The sequence below is a fragment of the Ostrea edulis genome, chromosome 1 (genome assembly GCF_947568905.1).
Source record: "Ostrea edulis chromosome 1, xbOstEdul1.1, whole genome shotgun sequence".
Taxonomy (NCBI): Eukaryota; Metazoa; Mollusca; class Bivalvia; order Ostreida; family Ostreidae; genus Ostrea; species Ostrea edulis.
In genome coordinates, this window is record NC_079164.1 from 35,691,597 (window position 1) to 35,714,124 (window position 22,528).

The following is a 22,528-nucleotide window of genomic DNA, read 5'->3' on the forward strand; positions in this document are numbered from 1 at the left end:
AAAAAAAAAAAAAAAAAAAAATTAAGTTGCTTGAAATTGAACGCCATCTTGAGGAGAGGTCGTGGGGAATTTCATCAACACTCTGGATTGCAGCATTTCACACGCACATTTGAGGAGGTAACAACGTTTCATAACTATTTCCATAGGCATCGTTCATAAATCGGAGTCACGGTCCATCGTTATATTTTTCTTGAGCGAAAATGCCATATGCTACATGCAGATGATTTTCAAAGAGATGCGACCCAAATGTATACCCTTTTCGCTCAGGGAAGGGTAGTGAAGACCACCAAATAGCAAAAATGACTATTTTAAAAAATCAACTAAAGGGGTGCAACCCCCGTAGCCCCCCCCCCCCCCCCCCACCCTTAGATCCGCCACTGAAGTAGAAATAAGTTGAATTTACATATTGCTTGTATACAGGTCAATCAGTATGTTAAGGTACATATACATGTGTTTAGATTACTAGTGTTTTGTTCATCTTGCTATAATATATATTTGAATGTAATAGGTTTATCGATAATATTACTGGAAGGTTAAATTACAAAATATAAATAGGAAGGATATACGCGTCAGACTTGTTTTGAATTTTTGGGGATATGAAAACATTGGAAGGATGTAGTAATTCCGCCTAATCGGATTGTAGATAATTACTCCATGCTGCTACACTAACAGGAATAGTCAATGACGGAGTGGTCGTGCAGTTTGCCGCCAACGTCTATGTCCAGCAAAAACATCCCAACATGAAGTAGATGTGGAAAATCCCGTGGTGTCTTTTAATTCAAATGTAGAAATTTAGAATAAATTCTGTCTTATATGACAGGTCAGAATAAACGAGTACAGGTCTGGAAAATACTGTGGCGGATTTTTTTTATACCGTACCACAAGCAATCTTATTTATACCGCACCATGAGCAATCTTACCTTGAGAGCATAGGATACTATCTCCCCCCTCCCCCCATATTCTTTAAAACCATAATCACCGCGATTTTTTTAAATCTATGAAACCACTTTTATTTTTGCATTATTTATACTTGAAAATTCAATGGGAAAAAACATTATTCAAAACTTGAAATCCTTTAAAACGTCTTGTTATTGGTGCATTTCATGAACTGACTTAAATTTTTTATTTTTATTTTTTTTTTTTTTTTTTTTATCAGTTTTGAGAATATCTATTTTTTTTATGTATAACCTCGATTTTTCTAGTGAAACCTTTTAAACACGTTTGACAGAATATTTTGATCATTAGTGATCAACAAAATGTGGGAGGGGCGGGAGGAGGGGATCGTGAATCAGTCCCTATAATGACCGATTTACATTGTTGTTTGATCAAATAATAGAAGATCCCACGATATAAACACAGGAAAGTTCCACTTGGAGCGTCTAAAAATCTTGGGTATACTGTGACGTTAAGGAGAATAAATCTAAATCTCTCTGTATATTTATCTATCTATAGTCCGTGTTTTAAAACATGACCATTATATTATCTATATTGCGATGTAGTCTATTGTTTTCATCCCACATGCAGATCAGACAGACATAATGTGGGTAATACGAGTGAACATGATTGGATGATACTTTAATTATTTAAAGATATCATCAATTTGATTGATAAGAGCAGTAATTGGATTGATGCGTGCATCAAATCAAATATTGCTCTCATCAGTTGAATTAATGCACGCATCAATTCAATTTTTGCTCTCATCTATTCAATTGATGCACGCATCGATATGGTGGAATTGTTGCTCGCAGAATTGCATTTGGAGCTGGTATAAATGATTTGATGATCTATTTAAGTCAATTGACTATTTATGACGCTTTTGAAAGATGAAGATAACGAACAGTGATCAGTCTCATAACTCCTATAAGCAATACAAAATAGAGAGTTGGGCAAACACGGACCCCTGTATATACCAGACGTGGGATCGGGTGCCTAGGAGCAGTAAGCATCCCCTGTCGACCGGTCACACCCGCCGTGAGCCTTATATTTTTATCATGTAAACGGGGTTATCCGTAGTCAAAATTAGTGTGTCAAGAATGGCCTAACAACCGGTATGAAACAATCCAGACAGCATTTGACCCGATGATAGGTTGTATTGGCAAACTAGATCGTTATAACGACCATAAAATTTGCTAAATGCTGACTTTAAACGAGACTGTTGAAACTTCTGTACCATCAACTTTGTCAGTAGCCCAACTCGATTTAAAAACTGATCAGACGCAGACCGAACTCTAGCGTATCGAATCAGTTGAGGGATATAAACACCATGTGCAGGTGATAATGGATTGTTGCTGCATAAATATGGGGAGTTGACGATGGAGAAGCTGAAATCTTCCCATTTATCATAAGTTGAGTTGTTAGTTTGCCGTTGATATCTATTTCCAATAAAATATCAAAGTATGAAGCAGAAGTGGACGACTCAGTGATGTCTTTTATTTCGAGTTCACGGGGATATATCGAATCGACATACATGTATGAATGAAAATTAGCATTGTCAACAGATACAGCGTCGTCGATATATCTAGATGTCGTATTGAAGGCCACAGCAAGAATTTTTTTCTTTTCATGTAGAAGTTTTTAAATAAATTTGCTTCATGTGAAACATGTCAGCTAACAAAGGAGCAAAATTCGTGCCCATGGGAATTCCAACAGACTGTTGGAAGACCTGATAAAGAATTAATGCGCGCATCAATTCTTTTAAAGAGAGCAACAATTCAATTAAAGAGACCACTAATTCAATTGTGGACATGTTGAATTGAAATATACCCGGTATCTATAATTATATACATGTAGTTGCTCTCTCTAAAATATTATTGCGCGCATCAATTGAATTAATGATATCATTAATTCAATTGATTGTTTTTTACGACCCGTCGAGAAAATGAAGTACCACAAATTTAGACCTATGCTTAGTTCTCAGGGTCGTAGCAGTGAGGGAGTCTTTATCGTGCCAACGTCTGCCCCGACACGGGACTTCCGTTTTTAAGGTCATATGCCCGTGATTCTCACTTCTAAATGCAGAGCGTTTGGCGACTGAGCAATCACTACCTATGTTAATGTCTTAGGTTTGACGCAGCCATGGCACGAGTGGGGTCTGAAATCACGACCCCCTGGATATGAAGCGAACGCTCTACCACTGAGCTACCAATGAAGAGAGCAATAATCGAATTATTGCGCACATTGATTTAATAGATGCGCGCATTTATTGAATAATTTCTCTCTTCAATGGAATTGTTGCGCGCATCAATTTAATTCAATTGTTAACATCTATTATTCATTTGAAGAGAGCAACAATTCAATTATAGCGCTCATCAATTCAGCAGAATAATTAATGCTGTCAACAATTCAATTAATTAAGACCCCCCAAAAAATCAGTTTTATGCTGGGCAGTTGCACATGATGAATGATAATTTTTCTCTACAGACACGGCTGCTAGTCTCCTTTATCTCTTTGGTATCAATCATGTGGATTTTCATTTTCAATGATTGAAAAGAATGAGAACTATTTTCTTCCTCAGTTCCCTCGTCCTAAAATAAATATTTTCTTGACTATTTGATAAAACAAAACAGAAAAAGTTAATAGGTCGGTTGCGTTCGTTACTAGATCGCTTTTAATAAGCAAACATCAAACCGACAAAGCTGAAAAATCACTAATGACAGCATATGAAGTCAAAACTGGAAATGGTCTGGGTGGGTGGAAAGGCTAGGGCACAGAAATACAAAAGCGACCTTTGTTGCTTGTAACGAACTTCGCACTGCCCAAAAACTGATCAGTAGTAGTATATATACTAAGCGCAAAAGCGCTCGTGTATGGGCTCAAAAACCCGTGAAATGTATTTACGGAAAATAACGAAAAATGACGAAATGTAAAACGTAAAGAAATCAATTGACTAAATAACAAGAGAATAGTTGCACGTGTAGCATAACACTTCAATTTCGATGTGTGTCGTTCCGCTTTACTGAATACTAATATCCACACGAATATGCTTTACTGAATACTAATATCCACACGGATATGCTTTACTGAATACTAATATCCACACGGATATGCTTTACTGAATACTAATATCCACACGGATATGTTTTACTGAATACTAATATCCACACGGATATAGGTATTTTACTGAATACTAATATCCACACGGATATAGGTATTTTGCGGAACGGAACCAGCGCAGAAAATGTGCATTTTATATCAATAATACATGCATATCCAAAATTAGATACAGTTTACACAGTTGACAGTAACTACACATAGTAGCTACAGGTATTAAAGGAGAAGGAAAGCTCGCATGAGTGGACACAATTGTATATAAAAACTAGATAGGACGTACTTTAAAACCCGGTATTTTATTTTACAACCCTCTACTTTTTACAACACCACATGAGTGGACTTAATGATAAACATGTATAAAAACTTCAAAGCCCGATGTTTTATTACAACCATCTACTTTTCACAGTGGATCCCCCCTCAAGGTACCCCACAACCGGTTCCGTTTCGCAAAAGCTTTATACACGGGTTTCCCCCAAGAAGTCCCCTATTGATTTTGAGGTCACCATGTCAAGGGTCAAACAGGGTATATTCCTGTCAAGATGATAAATTTAACAATGTAAAAAAAAAAACACTACCAATTGATTGTCAGTTTTAAAATCTTAATTTATGAAACCAATTTTATTTTATTCATTTAACAATGTAAAGAAAAACACTACCAATTGATCGTCAGTTTTAAAATCTTAATTTATGAAATCATCAATTACCCAATTTAATTTTATTCTTGCTTTCACTTAACTTTTTTGAAATTTATTCCAACAAAAACTTTAAATCAAGTACTGGGCGAAAATTTTAACACCTTGAGAATAGAGTTACAGAAGTACTTAATGTTTTGTAATTTTTTAGTGTTTTCTTGATGGTTCATCTACCCATGGATAAAATGTGTACAATATAATTATACTAAATTCTTGTCTTACAAGACATTTCATTCAACTGTTATCTGACGTCAGCTGTGCCCATTAACTGGAATTTTCAAACGTGTTCAAATCTGAAAAGTGAATTTGAAAAAGTTAATCTTTTGAAAGTGAAGTAAACGTCGGATTACTAAATCAAAAGAAACTCTTTTTAAAAAATGTATTAAAGTAGCATTGTCGAATAGTTCGCCTATAGATATGTAAAATTCATTGTCAAAATTTATAAATATATATAGGACTCACGGCGAGTGTGGTCGGTCGACAGGGCATGCTTACTCCTCTTAGACACCTGATCCCACCTCTGATGTGTCGAGGGGTCCGTGTATATCCAACTCTCTATTTTGTATTGCTTATAGGAGTTGTGAGATTGATTACTGTTCGTTATCTTCACCTTTCATAAAGAACATTTTCAAATCTGCCTGTTCCTCCTGGTCCCTTTACAACTGTTTGTATGTTTACATATACTTATTTTATTTGTTTACCCCGTTATCTGTGTATCTATACCTCATGCATCAGTGATCTGGTTTCTGACTGAATAAGGATTTGAAAATCCCCCACTATAGTAATATTCATTGGCGGATCCAGTCTTGGGATTGGAACCGCCTTCTCTGGGACTTCTGTGTAGTTTTCTAACATTATAATGCTAATTTGTAGGCAATTATTTGTTCTATCTACAAGTTAAATATCACGTATTTATGTCCCCCCCCCCCTCAAAGAAGCATATTGCTTTGCACCTGTTGGTTGGTTGGTTGTTATGTTGGTCGGTAAACCATATGTTGTCCGCTCAAATCTTGAGAACTATTCACTTGATCGTAATGCTATTTCATCTGTGGGTTGATCATGGGTAGAAGAGGACCCCAGTTGATTTTCAGGTCAAGGGTCAATCCACTCTGGACATAGGAATATACTGTCCGCTCAATATCTTGAGAACCTTTTGCTTGACAGACATCAAACTTAGTACACTGGTACATCCTAAGGGGTAAATGACCCCATATCCATTTTGAGATCACGTGTTCAAAGGTCAAGAGTCAAACTGGACATAGGAATATACTGTCCGCTTAATATCTTGAGAACCCTGTGCTTGACAGACATCAAACTTGGTACACTGGTACATCCTAAGGAGTAAATGACCCCTGTTGATTTTGAGGTCACGTGGTAAAAGGTCAAGGGTTAAACTAGATATAGGAATATAATGTCGGCTCAATATCTTGAGAACTCTTTGTCTGGCAGACATAAAACTTGGTACATCCCATGGAGCAGATGTCCCCTGTTAATTTTGAGGTCAAATGTCAAGGACAAACTGAACACAGGAAGATACTGCCCGCTCAATATCTCGAGAACCCATTGCTTGACAGACATCAAACTTGGCCTAAAGAGTAGATGACCCCTATTTATTTTTATACATAGTCAAGGCTCAAACTATACATAAGAAGATACTATCTGCCCAATACCTTGAGAACCCTTCGCCTGACAGACATCAAACTTGTACATTGGTACATCCTAAGGAATAGATGACCCCTATTGATTTTGAGGTCATCTAGTCAAAGGTCAAGGATCAAAATGGATACGGGAAGACACTGTCCGCTCAATATCTTGAAAACCCTTTGCTTGACAGACATCAAACTTAGTACACTGGTACATCCTAAGAAGTAGACCATCCTTATTGATTTTCAGGTCACATGGTCAAAGGGCAAGGGTCAATCCATTATGGACATAGGAAGATAGTGTCTGCTCAATATCTTGAAAACCCTTTGTTTGACAGATATCAAACTTTGTACATTGGTACGTCATAAGATGTAAATGACCCCGATTAATTTTAGGTTCACATGGTCAAAGTCCAAGGGTCAGACTGAACATAAATATATGTTGTTTCCTATATTTTAAGAACCATCTGCTCGACAGACATCAAACTTGGTACACTGGTCATCCTAAAGAGTAGATTACCCCTATTGATTTTTAGGTTATATGGTCAAGGCCCAAGGCTAAGTCCACTCTGGACACAGGAAGATAGTATCTACTCAATATCTATTACTATAATATCTATTAAATGATGCATGTGTATAACCGGTTTCAATTTTGCACCACGGGGGAGTATATGGTTTATAAACATGTCTTGTTATTTTTATCGATTCATTAGATATGATTTAGAGCAGTTTGTAGATCTCTCTGAAACCCAAATCGCTGGATTCGCCTCTGAGATTGTTACGGAAAGTTAAACTTGCGAACTTGACAGTTTATAAATGATGATAACTCTACCAAACCTCTAAAGGTTAAGAAAAGAAATAAATTCGAAGAAAATTTCTACGTAGATTTATTTTCGCAAATAAGATTAAAATGGTATACATTTATTTTTGTGCATCAAAATCATTTGAGCTTTGTTGCATAACATTTTGTAAGAATCTTTTTAATGAAAATTATTTTAGCGAATTCGTAGATCTATAGCATTGTTGTACAGTTACTTCGAGCAAAAATCACAATGTTTTTCACCATTTTCACTGAGTGGATCTGGTGGTTGGTTTTACTGAGGGAATATCCAAAACAAAAATATACAGTGTGTCACCAAATTAAGGATGTATGCTACACCAGAGAAATTTAATATGGATGAAAAGTGGAGGATATGTACAACAATATTTTGAAATTGAAAACTTTCAAATTTACTTCAATTAGTCAAAAAGTACAGCTTTAGTTGAAAGCAATCTGTTAAAACGTACCCCTGCTGGACTCGAACACGCGATCTACAGTTCAGCAGTCGACGTGCTAACCTACTGAGCTACTCAGCTAGGTGAGGATTTTTTAAATGAATAGACAAATCTTGCGGATATTTATATTTTCCACCATGTTTTAAAAGGAAGTCAACCATTATGACGATGTAGAGTACATCCTTAAAGAGCAATAATCGAATGAGAACTGTGTCGAGGACTCCCCCCACCCCACCCCCCTTCCCTCTGCCTGGGGCAGATTTCTTTAGAATCACAGCTATCCTTTCCATTCTGAAAAGTACAGACAAATGCTTATATCTCCTAAATGCTATAGTGATAAATGTACTATGATTTATTGATGGTTTGATTGTTTTACGTCCCGTCGAGAATTTTTCACTCATATTGAGACACCACTAGCTGAAGGTGAACTACCACAATTAGATATGCGCATAGCGCTCATGGCCGTAATAGTGAGGGTTCTTTGACGTGCCAACGCCTGCCACGGCACGGGACCTCCGTTTTTAAGGTCATACCCGAAAGACCCGTGATTCTCACTTCTGCATGCCGAGCGTTTGGCGAAGGAGCAATCACTTCTAGGAAATGAAATTGCAAAACCTTTCTCAAATCAAATCGAAAACATCAAAACGTAAGATCTCTCAACATTTTTCACGATCATTCCTCATGATAAATCAAAGACTATACTTTTTGATATCACCGACAGTTGTTTCTTCTAGAAAAATGAAAAAAAAGGAAATACAGTCCACTCCACTTATCTTGAAGTCGGTTATATTGAGCTGTCTGTTATATTGAAGTTAAAATAAATCCCCCAGTAGTAATATTTCTGTAGTTCAGCATTCGTTATATTGAACTTTGGATATAATGAACAATTCAGGTCGGTTTCCTGAATTTCATTATATCCGGAGTAGACTGTATTCATATCTGATGATTATTCACCCAAAAAATTACTTTGTTAAACACCACCCTGATTCCATGCACAAGTACTCTAATGTTGAAATAAGAATTTGCTGGAGGTCCTCATTGACAATATCTTCGTAATCTTTGATGATCAGGTCTGTTGGAATTCCATGGGCACGAATTGTGCTCCTTTGTTAACTGAACTGTTTTATATTCCTATGAAGCATAATTTGCCCAAAGCTTCTACATGAAAAGAACGAATGTCCTGCTGTGGTCTTCAAATCGACATTTAGATACATCAACAACGTTTTATCTATTAACAATAATCATTTTCACTTATATGTCGATTGGATATATCCCTGTGAACTCGAAATAAAAGTAATCACATAGTCCTCCACATCTGCTTCGTATTTAGATATTTTATTGAAAATAAATATTAACGGCAAACTAATAACTCAACTTTGACAAACGGGATTATTTCAGCCTCTCCATCGTCAACTATCTATATTTATTTAGCAATATTCCATTTTCATCTGCATATTATGTGTTTATATCTCTCAACTGATTCGATACGCAAGAGCTTGTTCTGCGTATGATATATTAGTTTTTAAATCAAGTTGGGCTACTGACAAACAAGTTGATGAAAGGTGAAGATAATGACCAGTGATCAATCTCATAAATCCCATAAGCAATACAAAATAGATATTTGGGCAAACACGGACCCATGGACACAGCAGAGGTGGGATAAGGTGCCTAGAAGGAGGTGTTACAGGTGTTTCAAATGTCTCGTTTAAAGTAGCATTTCGCAAATTCCATGGTCGTTATAATTATCTAGTTTGCCAATACAACCTATTATTTGATCAAATGCTGTCTGACGTGTTTCATACCGTTTTTGCTAGGTCGTTTTAGGCACACTCCCGTTTACCTGATCAAAATATCGGGCTCACGGCGGGCGTGACTCACGACCTCCCGGCTACGAAGCGAATGCTGTATGCTACCGCGACCGGTGAGTAAATCAGTTAAACAATGATATACCGTGAAGTAGCTTTTATCTACTAAATGCTCAACAATGATATACTGTAAATCAGTTCAACAATGACGTAATGTGAACCAGCTCAACAATGATATACTGAGTACTAGCTCAACAATGACGTAATGTGAACCAGCTCAACAATGATGTACTGTGTACTAGCTCAACAATGACGTAATGTGAACCAGCTCAACAATGATGTACTGTGAACCAGCTCAACAATGATGTCCTGTGTACTAGCTCAACAATGTTGTATCGTGAACTATATTTTATCTACTAAATACTCCACCATTAAAACACGCTCACATTGAAGTGCTATGGGATGAACAACTTTGATCCATTATAATTTGTTATATCCAATGAGTTCATAACCCGACAGGGAAGGAAATTCAATTCACTGTAAGAATGAATTCAATATACATATGTAAGCATTTTAGCTGTAACCATTTTTTACTTCACTGTGAACCAGCTCGACAATGATGTACTGTACACTATCCTTTATTCACAAGGAAGAAAAATCTGTCAGAATTGAGAGCACCACTTCGTTAAGAACTAGTGATCATGTTAATACATAAAGCAATACATTATATTGAGAGCACCACTTCGTTAAGAACTAGTGATTATGTTAATACATACAGCAATACATTATATTGAGAGCACCACTTCGTTAAGAACTAGTGATTATGTTAATACATACAACAATACATTATATTGAGAGCACCACTTCGTTTAGAACTAGTGATTATGTTAATACATACAGCAATACATTATATTGAGAGCACCACTTCGTTTACAACTAGTGATTATGTTAATACATACAGCAATACATTATGATATATTTGTTTTACATCCCTTGGGAGAATTTTTTACTCAAACGCAGTATTAAGTCTTCCCCGGAAGACATGTGTCGCCTGCTAGTTCATTCTATATGTAATATATCACGTATAATGTTGAAAAAGTAAATTATTGAAATGGTTTTTGTCACTAAACAGGAAGTTGATAAGCGACAGATTCGAAAATGTCTTACACAATACAGTTGGCCACAGTGATGCTCTGTGCCAAATATCAGGGAGTTGCCCCATGTGGTTCTTGAGAAAACTGTGACAGAAATTTTTTTGCTGTAAAAAATTCTAAGTCCCGGCAAACAGGAAGTTGATAGGCGACAGATTCGAAAATGTCTTACACAATACAGTTGGCCACAGTGATGCTCTGTGCCAAATATCAGGGAGTTGCCCCATGTGGTTCTTGAGAAAACTGTGACAGAAATTTTTTGTGACGACAACGACGCCAGACGATGATGCAGGACGATGGATAGTGATCCCTATATGTCGCCACTGCGTAACGCAGGCGACACAATTAAGACATTGCCAGTTGTAAGTGAAATACCACAAATTTGGACCTACATTTAGTGCTCAGGGTCGTAGCAGTGAGAATTCTTTAATGTGCCAACCCGTCACACGGGATCTATCCAAAAGACCCGCGATTCTCACTTCTAAATGTTGAGCGTTTGGCAAAGGAAAAATCACTATCTATATTTATGTCTTATGTTTAACACAACCGTGGCACGAGCGGGGTTCGAACTCACAACTGCTTGGTCACAAAGCGATCTCTTTACCACCGAGCTGCTGTGACAAGTATATATGAAGACTCACTCAATTGATGAAATGCTTTTACCATCAGCGATCTGTGAACAAAAGTAGTCACTACCATAAAGTTGGTTCACAATACATAGGAGAGGGTGTTTCAATTTTAAGAAAACTTGTGCCCAATCCTTCTATTGGTTCACAGTAAATAATGATGTCTTAGAAACAACACAACAATAGAGTCACTTCAATAATTTTAATTAAACTCATCATAAACACCGATATTTTCACATATAAAATGAAAAAGTAAAACCTTACTTCATGCATGGTTTAACAATTACAGTAGTGCACAAAATACACCAATGCTGTAAACTAGTTATCATGAAAGCCCTCAATATAATGTATATATTCACATATATACTATAATATGCAGATTTAATAGTGTTTTTTCTTCTAGAAAATGTCACCAGACAATATGTTGACAGTAGAACAAGAGCAGTGTAGAAAGACAATGTCCCTGTGGGGAGGGGGAGTGTCTGTTATCATAGGGAAGGGTGTATTTTAGTCCTACATCCTTGTGCTTGCACAAGGAGAGGAGGGGTTCAAAAATAAAAGAAAAAATGAGCCATCATGTCTTCAGAAAACAACAAGTTCTGCTCTGACATGATGAACCAAGAATCTTAATTACGTATGTTTTATTGACATGAGAGAGAAAACTGGAGTAGAGGTTTATTTCAGAAAGACAGAGGCTGATATATAGCACAAGTAGTAAAGGGAAACTCAGACTTGTATAATGTTTATGAGACGTATAGTATGAGTTACCTCCCTTCAAATATATTGTCACAACATGCAAATATGCCACTACTAATGCACAATGTACCAAAAATTAAAAATAAACAAAAGATTAACAAATACAATTTGCAAATAAAAATGAATAATACTAATACACAATCAAGTCAGTGGGATTGAGATCTGTTTTTTAAAGTCGTTTCCAATGCCATTGAACCTCAGGAAATTTAATGTCTAGTCACGAGAAAGTGCTTCTGGCATTAAATTGAGGACAAAGTTAAACTACAGTATTTAGAATTACAGACTGTGACCATGACAACAGGGAGTACTTTACGGACACACACTACACACATTTTTCTGATGTAGAATTAAAATCAACAAAATTTTACCAATTTAAAAGACTGTTCTCTTGCAGTAGTACTAACTGCACTTTAGTAGTATTACCATTCTAAACAGTTGTCTAGTAGTACTACCATTCTAGTTGTCTAGTAGTACTACCACTCTAGTTGTCTGTAGTACTACCATTCTAAACAGTTGTCTAGTAGTACTACCATTCTAGTTGTCTGTAGTAGATCCCTGACAACATTCTGGTCCAGTTCTACATGTTATGATGTACCATTCTTAGTCAGTTGCTGACTAAACTCACTGTGTGTAACCAAATCATAGGATGAAATATACAAGTTTGGGAGCTTTTGTTTGTAGTAACCATCCTTCAGGGCTTCATAATTGTGTGCAAGACTTGGATCTTTATTTCACAGCACAAAAACAATGTAACTCGGCAAAAAGACTATCACAGTAAAACGTCAAACTTAACAAAAAATCCAGACATGTCTGCCAATAATGATAAACTACAAGGGGAATAATTCTAATAATAAAACTACAAAATCTGGTAACTTTTCCCATCAATTCAGTATTGTACACATACTGTATAACAGATAAATGTACTTTACAGGCTCATTTAGTGAAAAGCTTCAACAAATAAACCGATATCAAAGTAATGAAATATAACCAACTAAAAAAAAAACCTCACAAGCTTTCCTATTTTGATTACAGCAGCGAGGGGATTTGTTTATACAATTAATTTTGTACAAGTCCACACCTTTTAAACTTGCTCAATTTGTTAATTATATTTACACTGCATCACATATCCCCCAACCCATCCACCTCCGAAAATTAAAAAAAATAATAATTGAAAACTGGAATCACAGCAATGAACACTGCAGAGACAGTTGTCACCATGGCTACAGGTAATTGTGTAAGGAAAGTGAGTGAACTACAGTCTGCTCCACTTATAATGAATTTGCTTATATTGAACTATCTGTTATAATGAAGTTCAAAATTGATAAAGCAAATATAAATCTGCAGACTAGACTGTATTAGAGGAAGTGGAATACTGTAACCAACTTTTATTTGTGTGCGAGAAATGTTTGTGAGGTTCACAAGAACCTTATCATAGTGAATATTTCTCATTGAGAACCTTTAATGTCTCTTGCATGTTAAAGATAATGTCAGTCCCGAAAATTACTCGCTGCAAACCAGTTCATCACTGGTAAATCACGAAATAAGATTGTTGCAAATAGAAGTTGGTTTATAGTATCACATAGTGGACACATGGACACAGGAGAATCGTGGTGAAAGCAAGAGCTTCTTTTAAACAAATATTGTCTAGGCTGTTTGAGTATTTTACAGTATATTGGGCTTGTAAGTACCGGAAAAATAATCTGCAAGCAAACAACTGTTTCAGTGAATTTTCATTTTTTGTATTCTGTTATTAGTATGTGTGGCAGTAATATATCTTTATGTACTTTTCTCTGAGTCCCCCTTTTCATAGTGCACCAGTATTGTAAAACCTCAATTGCATAAAGACAAATAAAATCATATCACTTGGAAAAAAATTCTGACAACAAGACTCTGAAAACTCATTGATATCTCAATAATCTGATTCCCAAATAAACCAAAGATTTACACAGTACATTTTTTAAACACATGAATTCTTCTGATAAAGATATACAGATATTTCAAATAACTTTAAAATAAAATCTTTTAACTCAGTGGTAAAAACTTCATAAAAAATCTAAAACTTGACTGTCTTTTAAGAAATGCGAGGTGCCAAGAATGTTGGAGCCAGAATCTGCATGAGGTTAGAATCAAAAGATGTCCAATGCTATGAAGTGTGTCCAGCCTGTACTCTGCTGTCCTTGGCATCCACCGTTTCCCCATTAGAGGTAAGTTTGTCCACAGTCTCTGAAGTCACATCACTATTCACTATCAGACCCGTAGTCTGAGTGGTAGAGGTCTGTGTGCATTTACTGTTGTCTTTTGAGAAAGTTTCCTGGATTCTTTCATCAATTTTTGTTCGACAAATTGGACACAGTTCAATCTGTAGTGTACACTGATAGCAGAAACCCCTAGAAAACAAAGTAAAGAGTTAAGCTTACTGCATACAACAACTCACTAATCTAGAAAACAAAGTAAAGACTTAAGCTTCCTGCATACAACAACTCACTAATCTAGAAAACAAAGTAAAGACTTAACCTTACTGTATACAACAACTCACTAATCTAGAAAACAAAGTAAAGACTTAAGCTTCCTGCATACAACAACTCACTAATCTAGAAAACAAAGTAAAGACTTAAGCTTCCTGCATACAACAACTCACTAATCTAGAAAACAAAGTAAAGACTTAAGCTTACTGCATACAACAACTCACTAATCTAGAAAACAAAGTAAAGACTTAAGCTTACTGCATACAACAACTCACTAATCTAAAAAACAAAGTAAAGACTTAAGCTTCCTGCATACAACAACTCACTAATCTAGAAAACAAAGTAAAGACTTAAGCTTACTGCATACAACAACTCACTAATCTAGAAAACAAAGTAAAGACTTAAGCTTACTGCATACAACAACTCACTAATCTAGAAAACAAAGTAAAGACTTAAGCTTACTGCATACAACAACTCACTAATCTAGAAAACAAAGTAAAGACTTAAGCTTCCTGCATACAACAACTCACTAATCTAGAAAACAAAGTAAAGACTTAAGCTTCCTGCATACAACAACTCACTAATCTAGAAAACAAAGTAAAGACTTAAGCTTCCTGCATACAACAACTCACTAATCTAGAAAACAAAGTAAAGACTTAAGCTTACTGCATACAACAACTCACTAATCTAGAAAACAAAGTAAAGACTTAAGCTTCCTGCATACAACAACTCACTAATCTAGAAAACAAAGTAAAGACTTAAGCTTACTGCATACAACAACTCACTAATCTAGAAAACAAAGTAAAGACTTAAGCTTACTGTATACAACAACTCACTAATCTAGAAAACAAAGTAAAGAGTTGGCTCAAGCTTACTGTCGGTACATACAACAGATCACTTATCTAGCAAATTATTTTTTTATTAATATCACCCACTTCCAGAGAGCACTTAATTCTATCCTGCATACTTGGTAAATGTCAAATTTCATCATACCTCCCATGAAATCAAAAATCCATGTAGAAAAAATTTACCTGTGCTTGCAAGGAGATAGATAGTAATTGGCTTGTTGGTCAAAGCAGAGTGTACAGGCCCCTTCCTTGACATTCAAATTCTTTAGCAGTTCCAACTTCATATGCCTGTGAAAATTGACATTTTAATTTTTTTTTTAAAGTATGTCTTATACAGTACTGTACATATTCAACATTGTCTATTTACAAAAGAAATTGACAAACAAGATTTCATTAACCACTCTCAGGCAGTATAATATAGCTGTGACTTTTGAAGCCCAGAAAGGAATATCAGTGTTCAAAATAAGGTACAGCAATACTACTAAATCAGAATAGATATAACTCAAACTTTATCTTTTCCTCAGCAATTTAGTGCACATCAAACATACTGTATGAATTTACTATGTACAACATCAAAATAGGTTTTTATCCTGTGATTTTCTTTCAAATAGCCAAAAATCGACATCATTCTAAGCTGCTTGGTTTCAAAAACTATGAACGACATGCGTCGACTATGATCAAATTAAGATGTGTTTTATCACATGTTGGCATTTCATATACTGACAGTAGTTTTGAATGACGCATGGTTTCTACTTGAAAAATTGCCTGAAAACATGACACTTTTGACAATTTTTGAGGAAAAAGCGAACATCATATTACTAGAGTTAAACACCTTGAGACAAGCTCTATTACATTGATCAAATTGTCTATATTTCTGATTTATTAGCAATCACAGGAAAGTCACTGCGAGTTCTACCACAATAATTTCAATTCACTTGTAAAACGCAATTTGATTGCTTCACTTGACTTTTAAATTATTATTTGATTTTATTTAACAAAATATGTTTATATTGTATAAATTAAGCTGCCCCAAAGTTGTGCCCATATGACTAACTAAGAATTCATTGAATTACATCAAATGCGTTTTACTGAATTAAATTGTAAAGAATAAAAGTAATTTCTATTCATTTTATACACTTAAAAAGTAAGTTGGGACAATTTACACTCACAAGGTTTATAATGTATAAACAGCCCCTAATTACTTTTTATCGTAGAAAATGAGTAGCAATTATTTTCATTCCTTAAAATCAGAAATAGAACCATACACCAATATTGTGAAAATTCGTACCCATGAACTGCATTTAGAAATCTGTGGACTACTGTTCCCATTGAAAATTGAATGTGTACCTTATAATCTAAGTTACCTTGGTAATATGACTTTGTCCTCTTCAGACAACCGTCCATAGTCATTGAAGCTTTTAAACTTCATATCTTTAGGGGGATGTTTGAAAGGTTTCGCTCCAAAATTGAAATAGCATTGTTGGTAGGACATAAAGCTGGCAGCAGCGAAAAATCCTTCTCTGAGAAAATAACAGGACTATAAACAATAGGAATATCAAACAATAATCATAAGATGATAATCTAAATCATACTATCTGTTTATTAAAACATAAATTGTGCTCATTATAACATGGTAATTATTTCAAAACTTCACAATCATTACCAGTCTATCATTTAAGGGGAATACGATATTCTAGATAAATGAATATTCAATGGTTTAGTTTGTTTTTTGTCCCATCGAGAATTTTTCACTCATATTGAGACATCATTAGCTGAAGGTGAAGTGCCACAAAGAAGTAGGTACAGTTTCTACAGTCATCTGGCCCAAAATATTGATGATTTCACTTGGAGCTCAAATCCTGGCATTCAATTAAGGAATAGTTTAGCAAACCCAAAGTTCACTCAGTTTGATCAGCAAAATGATTTGTGTCATATGACGAGAGCTTGAAGTTGGCATAAAATTGCAAAAATACTATTTTCAATGAAAATATCCACAAATTCAGGTGGTTTTCCTTTTAGAAAACATACAGCGCATGCGTCGAGCAAATTCATATTGAAGCATGTTTTTCATCTCAAAATAATACACAATATATATCATTTTCATTTTGCTCGACAAATGCGCACATCTTTTCCTGAGCAATAATTTGTATGACATTTGACAGTTTTCAGGCTTATTTTGAGAAAAAGGCGGGAAATGTCTTATTCATGATGTCATAATGCTATCCATTTAGGACTATCATTCTGATTTTGTAGACATGGTATACCTGGCATTTATTTTACTTTCTTAAAACGCTGATTAAGGTTAATTCCAGACACATTTTATAGAGAGAAATTTTTTGGGCCTTTTTATGTATACAACCGTACCTTGTTCTTTAGACCTATGCCTGGCGCTCAGGATGCCGTTTCATCAATAAGTGTAAATTTTCAACTAACTAAGTCTTACGACGACTACGTAAATCTAGTAACATATAATCTTAGTTTAGCGCAAACCCTGTTTCACGAAACGACGTCAATGCATGCGTATGTTACTACTCGACTAAGTTTTCAACTAAGCTTACGTGCTTAGTTACCGCGTCCTGAGCATGCGTACATCATACTTTCGTTTTTTTCCCACTTGTCGTCTGGACCAAAATAATGAATGAAAAGAACGCAAAGGAAATGCACAAGCGGAATTGGGAGGAGACAGAGATGGCCGTGTTGGCAGAGGCAGTAAAATTTTCCTATACCATACTATGGGGGGGGGGGGGGGGTGCAGCTGGGACATAAATTAGATGTTGTTGGCTTTTCAAATAATCTTTTTATCTTGCGTTGTAACGCAAAAAAAAAAAAAAATGTTTTGTCCTATCTGCAAAATTCTAATTCTGAGGTGGGGTGCACTGGGTGGTGTTGGAATCTTTTGCACTTTTGCAGTGATTTCCACAATTTTTTCTCTCTCAGGTTTCACTTTCTTCAATCGTTGGGGTGCTAGAGTCTCCTATTTTGAGTGCCTCAAAACATTTTCCTACAAACATCATGTGGGGGTGGGGGGGAGGGTGTGTGTGTGTGTGTGTTAGACTTCTTCTATTAATGCTCATGATCATACCTCACTAGATAGTTTTTATTCATAAATTCCTCTCATTCACTTACAGTACAAAATTTAAAAAATCATATTGTTAAAATAAGTGGAGTAGCAATGCAGGGTGCCCCCCCCCCCCCCCCCCCCCCCTTCACTCTGATTCGTGCCCGATATACATGTAGATGTAGATGTTTTTCTTTATTTGATAACATAAAATAAATATCTGCACGGATTATCCTTCACATCACTTATCACCGAAATTAGTCAAGTATCAAACTGTTACGAAGACCTTTTTTTTTTTATCTGGAAGAACTTTATTATCATAATATAGTTATATGATGTATCTCTTAAGACGGGATATTTTTTCAAGATTTAAGATATACAATGGAAAATAGTAGTCTTAAAGTAACTGTTCATGAAATATACATTACACTCCCATAAATCCACCCACCATACGACAGAGATCAAATTGAATCGGGCTCGCTAATCATTTGTTCCAAGTTAGTCAGAGCGGAAGTTTTGAAGAGATTTATAAATAGCCTACATATAATACAACAAAGTGAATGTTCCCTTTACAGTGGACTACTTTACAAAGGGATTTGGGAATAACACTGTACATTCATCATTCATGTACAGATAGACACTTGTGAAAAATAATCATACAGTAAAGGCAAGCCATAAATTTACTAGTTTTCAATGGGAAGTAACGCTTATGGCCTTACATATTTATCGTTGTAAACGTCTAAAAGCATCCTGTCTTGAAAAAATTGATCACAACGCAAAGCTCGTCGGTAAAAATTCCACATATATTTACAAACAGCTAACAGTCGGCCATGATTTTTGCTTACGTAGGTACTTACGTAAGGGTTCGACCTGACGTAGTGTTTCTACTAGTTAGTAGAAAACTTGCGTAAATTCTAATCTTACGCCATTTGATGAAACGGACTTACGTAAAATATTTAGTCTAGTCAGAAAGTTACGCCAAACTAAGCTTACCCAACTAGTTACGATGTTTGATGAAACGGCATCCAGGGCTGTAGCAGTGAGGGCCACTTATGCCAACATCTGCAGGACATAAGTTTATATGGTACCATAAAAAAGACCTGATAAACTCACTTAAATGCAAAGTGTTTGGCAAATAGCAGTCACTATATGATTTTATATCATAGGTTTGATGTGGTCTGCTGACTAATATTCACTAAAAAATCAAGAATGTTGTCTGTAGGTCGACACACAGGGGACAGGGACTACTTTGAGCCACCTGAACCTCCGTCAAAAGATGTCATCAAACCTTGCATGTTGGAAGAGTTCATTATTGGGGGCCAGTGCCTCTCCATTCAGGTAAAACACCAGTTCTTGTGTTTCCACATTCAGCAGCAGTCCCAGGGTGTCACCTACAAAAATAGACCACAAAACATCAAAGTCAATTCACAGAACAGGATCACTAGTACTGCAGCAGAGAAATAGACCACAAAACATCAGAGTCAATTCACAGAACAGGATTACTAGTACTGCAGCAGAGAAATAGACCACAAAACATCAAAGTCAATTCACAGAACAGGATCACTAGTACTGCAGCAGAGAAATAGTCCACAAAACATCAAAGTCAATTCACAGAACAGGATCACTAGTACTGCAGCAGAGAAATAGACCACAAAACATCAAAGTCAATTCACAGAACAGGATCACTAGTACTGCAGCAGAGAAATAGACCACAAAACATCAAAGTCAATTCACAGAACAGGATTACTAGTACTGCAGCAGAGAAATAGACCACAAAACATCAGAGTCAATTCACAGAACAGGATCACTAGTACTGCAGCAGAGAAATAGACCACAAAACATCAAAGCCAATCCACAGAAGAAAGTTACTAGTACTGCAGCAGAGAAATAGACCACAAAACATCAAAGCCAATCCACAGAACAGAGTTACTAGTACTGCAGCAGAGAGTGACCAAAACCTAAAGGTCATTTCTCTTTTGAGTAAACAATATACTGTGTAACACATTGTTCATTAAGAAGTAATATTAATTTTTGAAAACATGTGAGGGTATATTCACTGCGATGCTTCACACCAGCATACTTCATGAAAAGTATGCTGGTGTGTGGCGTTACTGTTCATTACATTGAAAGTACAAAAAGATTTGAAATGTAAATACAGTTGAACTTCAGTATCTTGAACACCGATATCTCGGATACCATGGATATGATGAAGTGATTCGGAAGTCCCTACCACTTATTCTATAAGTATTTTACCCTTGATATCTTGAATCCTTGGATATCTCTAAGTTTTTTTCTTTGTTTGACTGCATACTGATTTGGAAAAAAAATTGTGAACAATAATCTGCATGTGGAACACAGACGTGCGTGGCCAACATCTTAACAAATGCAGCAAATCATTGGTGAAGAGATAGGTTGAAGACCTTCCATTAGGGAGCCATTTGGGTACAGTTTTCTTTCTTAAAAGATTAATACCAAGTAAAAAAAATTGTAAAGCTTATTTTTCTGTATAAATCTATTAATATTAAGTTCCAAGGTTTTTAATCATAAACAGGCTATCACTTTCAAAGATAGACATTTGAAGGGATTTATCATCTTTAATATTTATTAATTTGAGATTGCTTCCCTTTCACGCTATGTGGATGCCTATGTTATTGATGTATTTCATTTGAAATGCTAATCGTTAATTTATATTTTTAATGATAGTCCTCTAAATCTCCCTCATGTCAAAAGTCTGAAATTTAAATCAACCCATTATATGGAGGTTCCTAGATTTGGTTCATTAGCACTGTCACTAAGTTCATACATATACTTACAACCTTCTCATGTAAAACATATTTCGCAAGAACTCAACAAAATGACTTTGAGAACAGTGTACCAGAAGAAACAGGAAAGAGGGAGGGTGTAAAATCTTATGTCAAACTAATAATTTGTGCTTAACAGAAGAAATTCATAGTTATAAAGAAATCATTGATGACATTCAGTTGCAATTAAATTCATTTAAAGTGACATCATTGGTCGGCAGTCACATGTGGGGTTATTCGTAACGTTCCTCCATGTGATTTGTGGCCTGTGAAAATACTGGGACTAATCAACCCCCTCCCCCAGGGCACACTGGATAGTGGGAATTCGTGAATTTGTGCTCATTAGAGAATAAATCGTTTTTAAGATTTACTCTGGACAATGACTGCATAACATCATCCCTCTCAAAATGGAAAAAAAAAATATCTATAACTTCCTTGAATGTTAATCTCAGATCAAAATAGCACGTGCTTAACTTCAATATTCATATAAGATATACACAGTTTTAATCAGATTTGTTCATGGGTGTTAAATAGATAAATATACTCTGGACAATTAGGTCTATGGATGAATGGACAGAATTGGACAGTGATTCCAGTATACCACCCCTAACTTTGTTTGTGAGGAGTATGAAAACAATGAGAAGAAATGTTGGTGCAATGTTCATGCTACAGAGTTTGTTGAAAATGCAGTCATGTGTTTTTGTCAACCATTCTTAAAATGATTGTCAAGTCTGTTAAACCTTGTAGCACAATGCTTGGTGTACCCATTTAATGACATATAGAAACCGAATGATCCCAAATCATGCTTTGCATCCTTCTATAAATGCATGTCAATAGAATGTCTATAAAATTTCAATTTTATATCCCAATGAATATGCCTAAATAATAAAAAGCTACAATTTTACAGCTCCATTATTTAGAATTATTCATTTCTCAATCTTTTTTCTTTAATTGATGTCCCTGACCAGAGTCCCCCACCCCACTATAAACTGAAACTCTACCTGGCAATTTACACTGATCAAAGCCATCTATAGTGATGTCACATGATAGACCCCCTACTGTTGAGCAGGGTTATTTCTCTGTGTCATTGTAAACACTGCTGTGGACTCAGGACAGGAGAACTACATCGCAAGTGAAAAGCTTAAATTATAGTGCAACCATTTTTTCACATGGGCATAGCAAACATAAATATTGACCATGCACTGTTGCACATTTATGCTCACTGAAGAAAATAAAGCCATACAAATTCTCAGAATAAGTGTTAAAATCCATATTGACTTTAGACCCTAAAAAGACTACACAGAAGATAAAGATTTTACAAGAGTGAGAAATAAAACTGGTATTTATCTCTTTAACTA

At 35.6% G+C, this 22,528-nt stretch overlaps 1 protein-coding gene across 1 annotated transcript in view; it reads right to left on the bottom strand.

The window, feature by feature from the left end:
- Window positions 1–11,429: 11,429 nt before the first annotated feature.
- The window catches only part of LOC125658172 (RING finger and SPRY domain-containing protein 1-like), a 51,285-nt gene continuing 40,186 nt past the window's right edge, over window positions 11,430–22,528 (bottom strand). The window contains exons 14-17 of the mRNA XM_056147206.1: window positions 19,658–19,760; window positions 16,676–16,831; window positions 15,495–15,599; window positions 11,430–14,385 (exon numbers count right to left, since the gene is read on the bottom strand). Of these exons, the coding sequence (XP_056003181.1) occupies window positions 14,142–14,385; window positions 15,495–15,599; window positions 16,676–16,831; window positions 19,658–19,760 (608 nt within the window). The 3' untranslated portion in view covers window positions 11,430–14,141. The remainder of the gene's footprint in view (window positions 14,386–15,494; window positions 15,600–16,675; window positions 16,832–19,657; window positions 19,761–22,528) is intronic.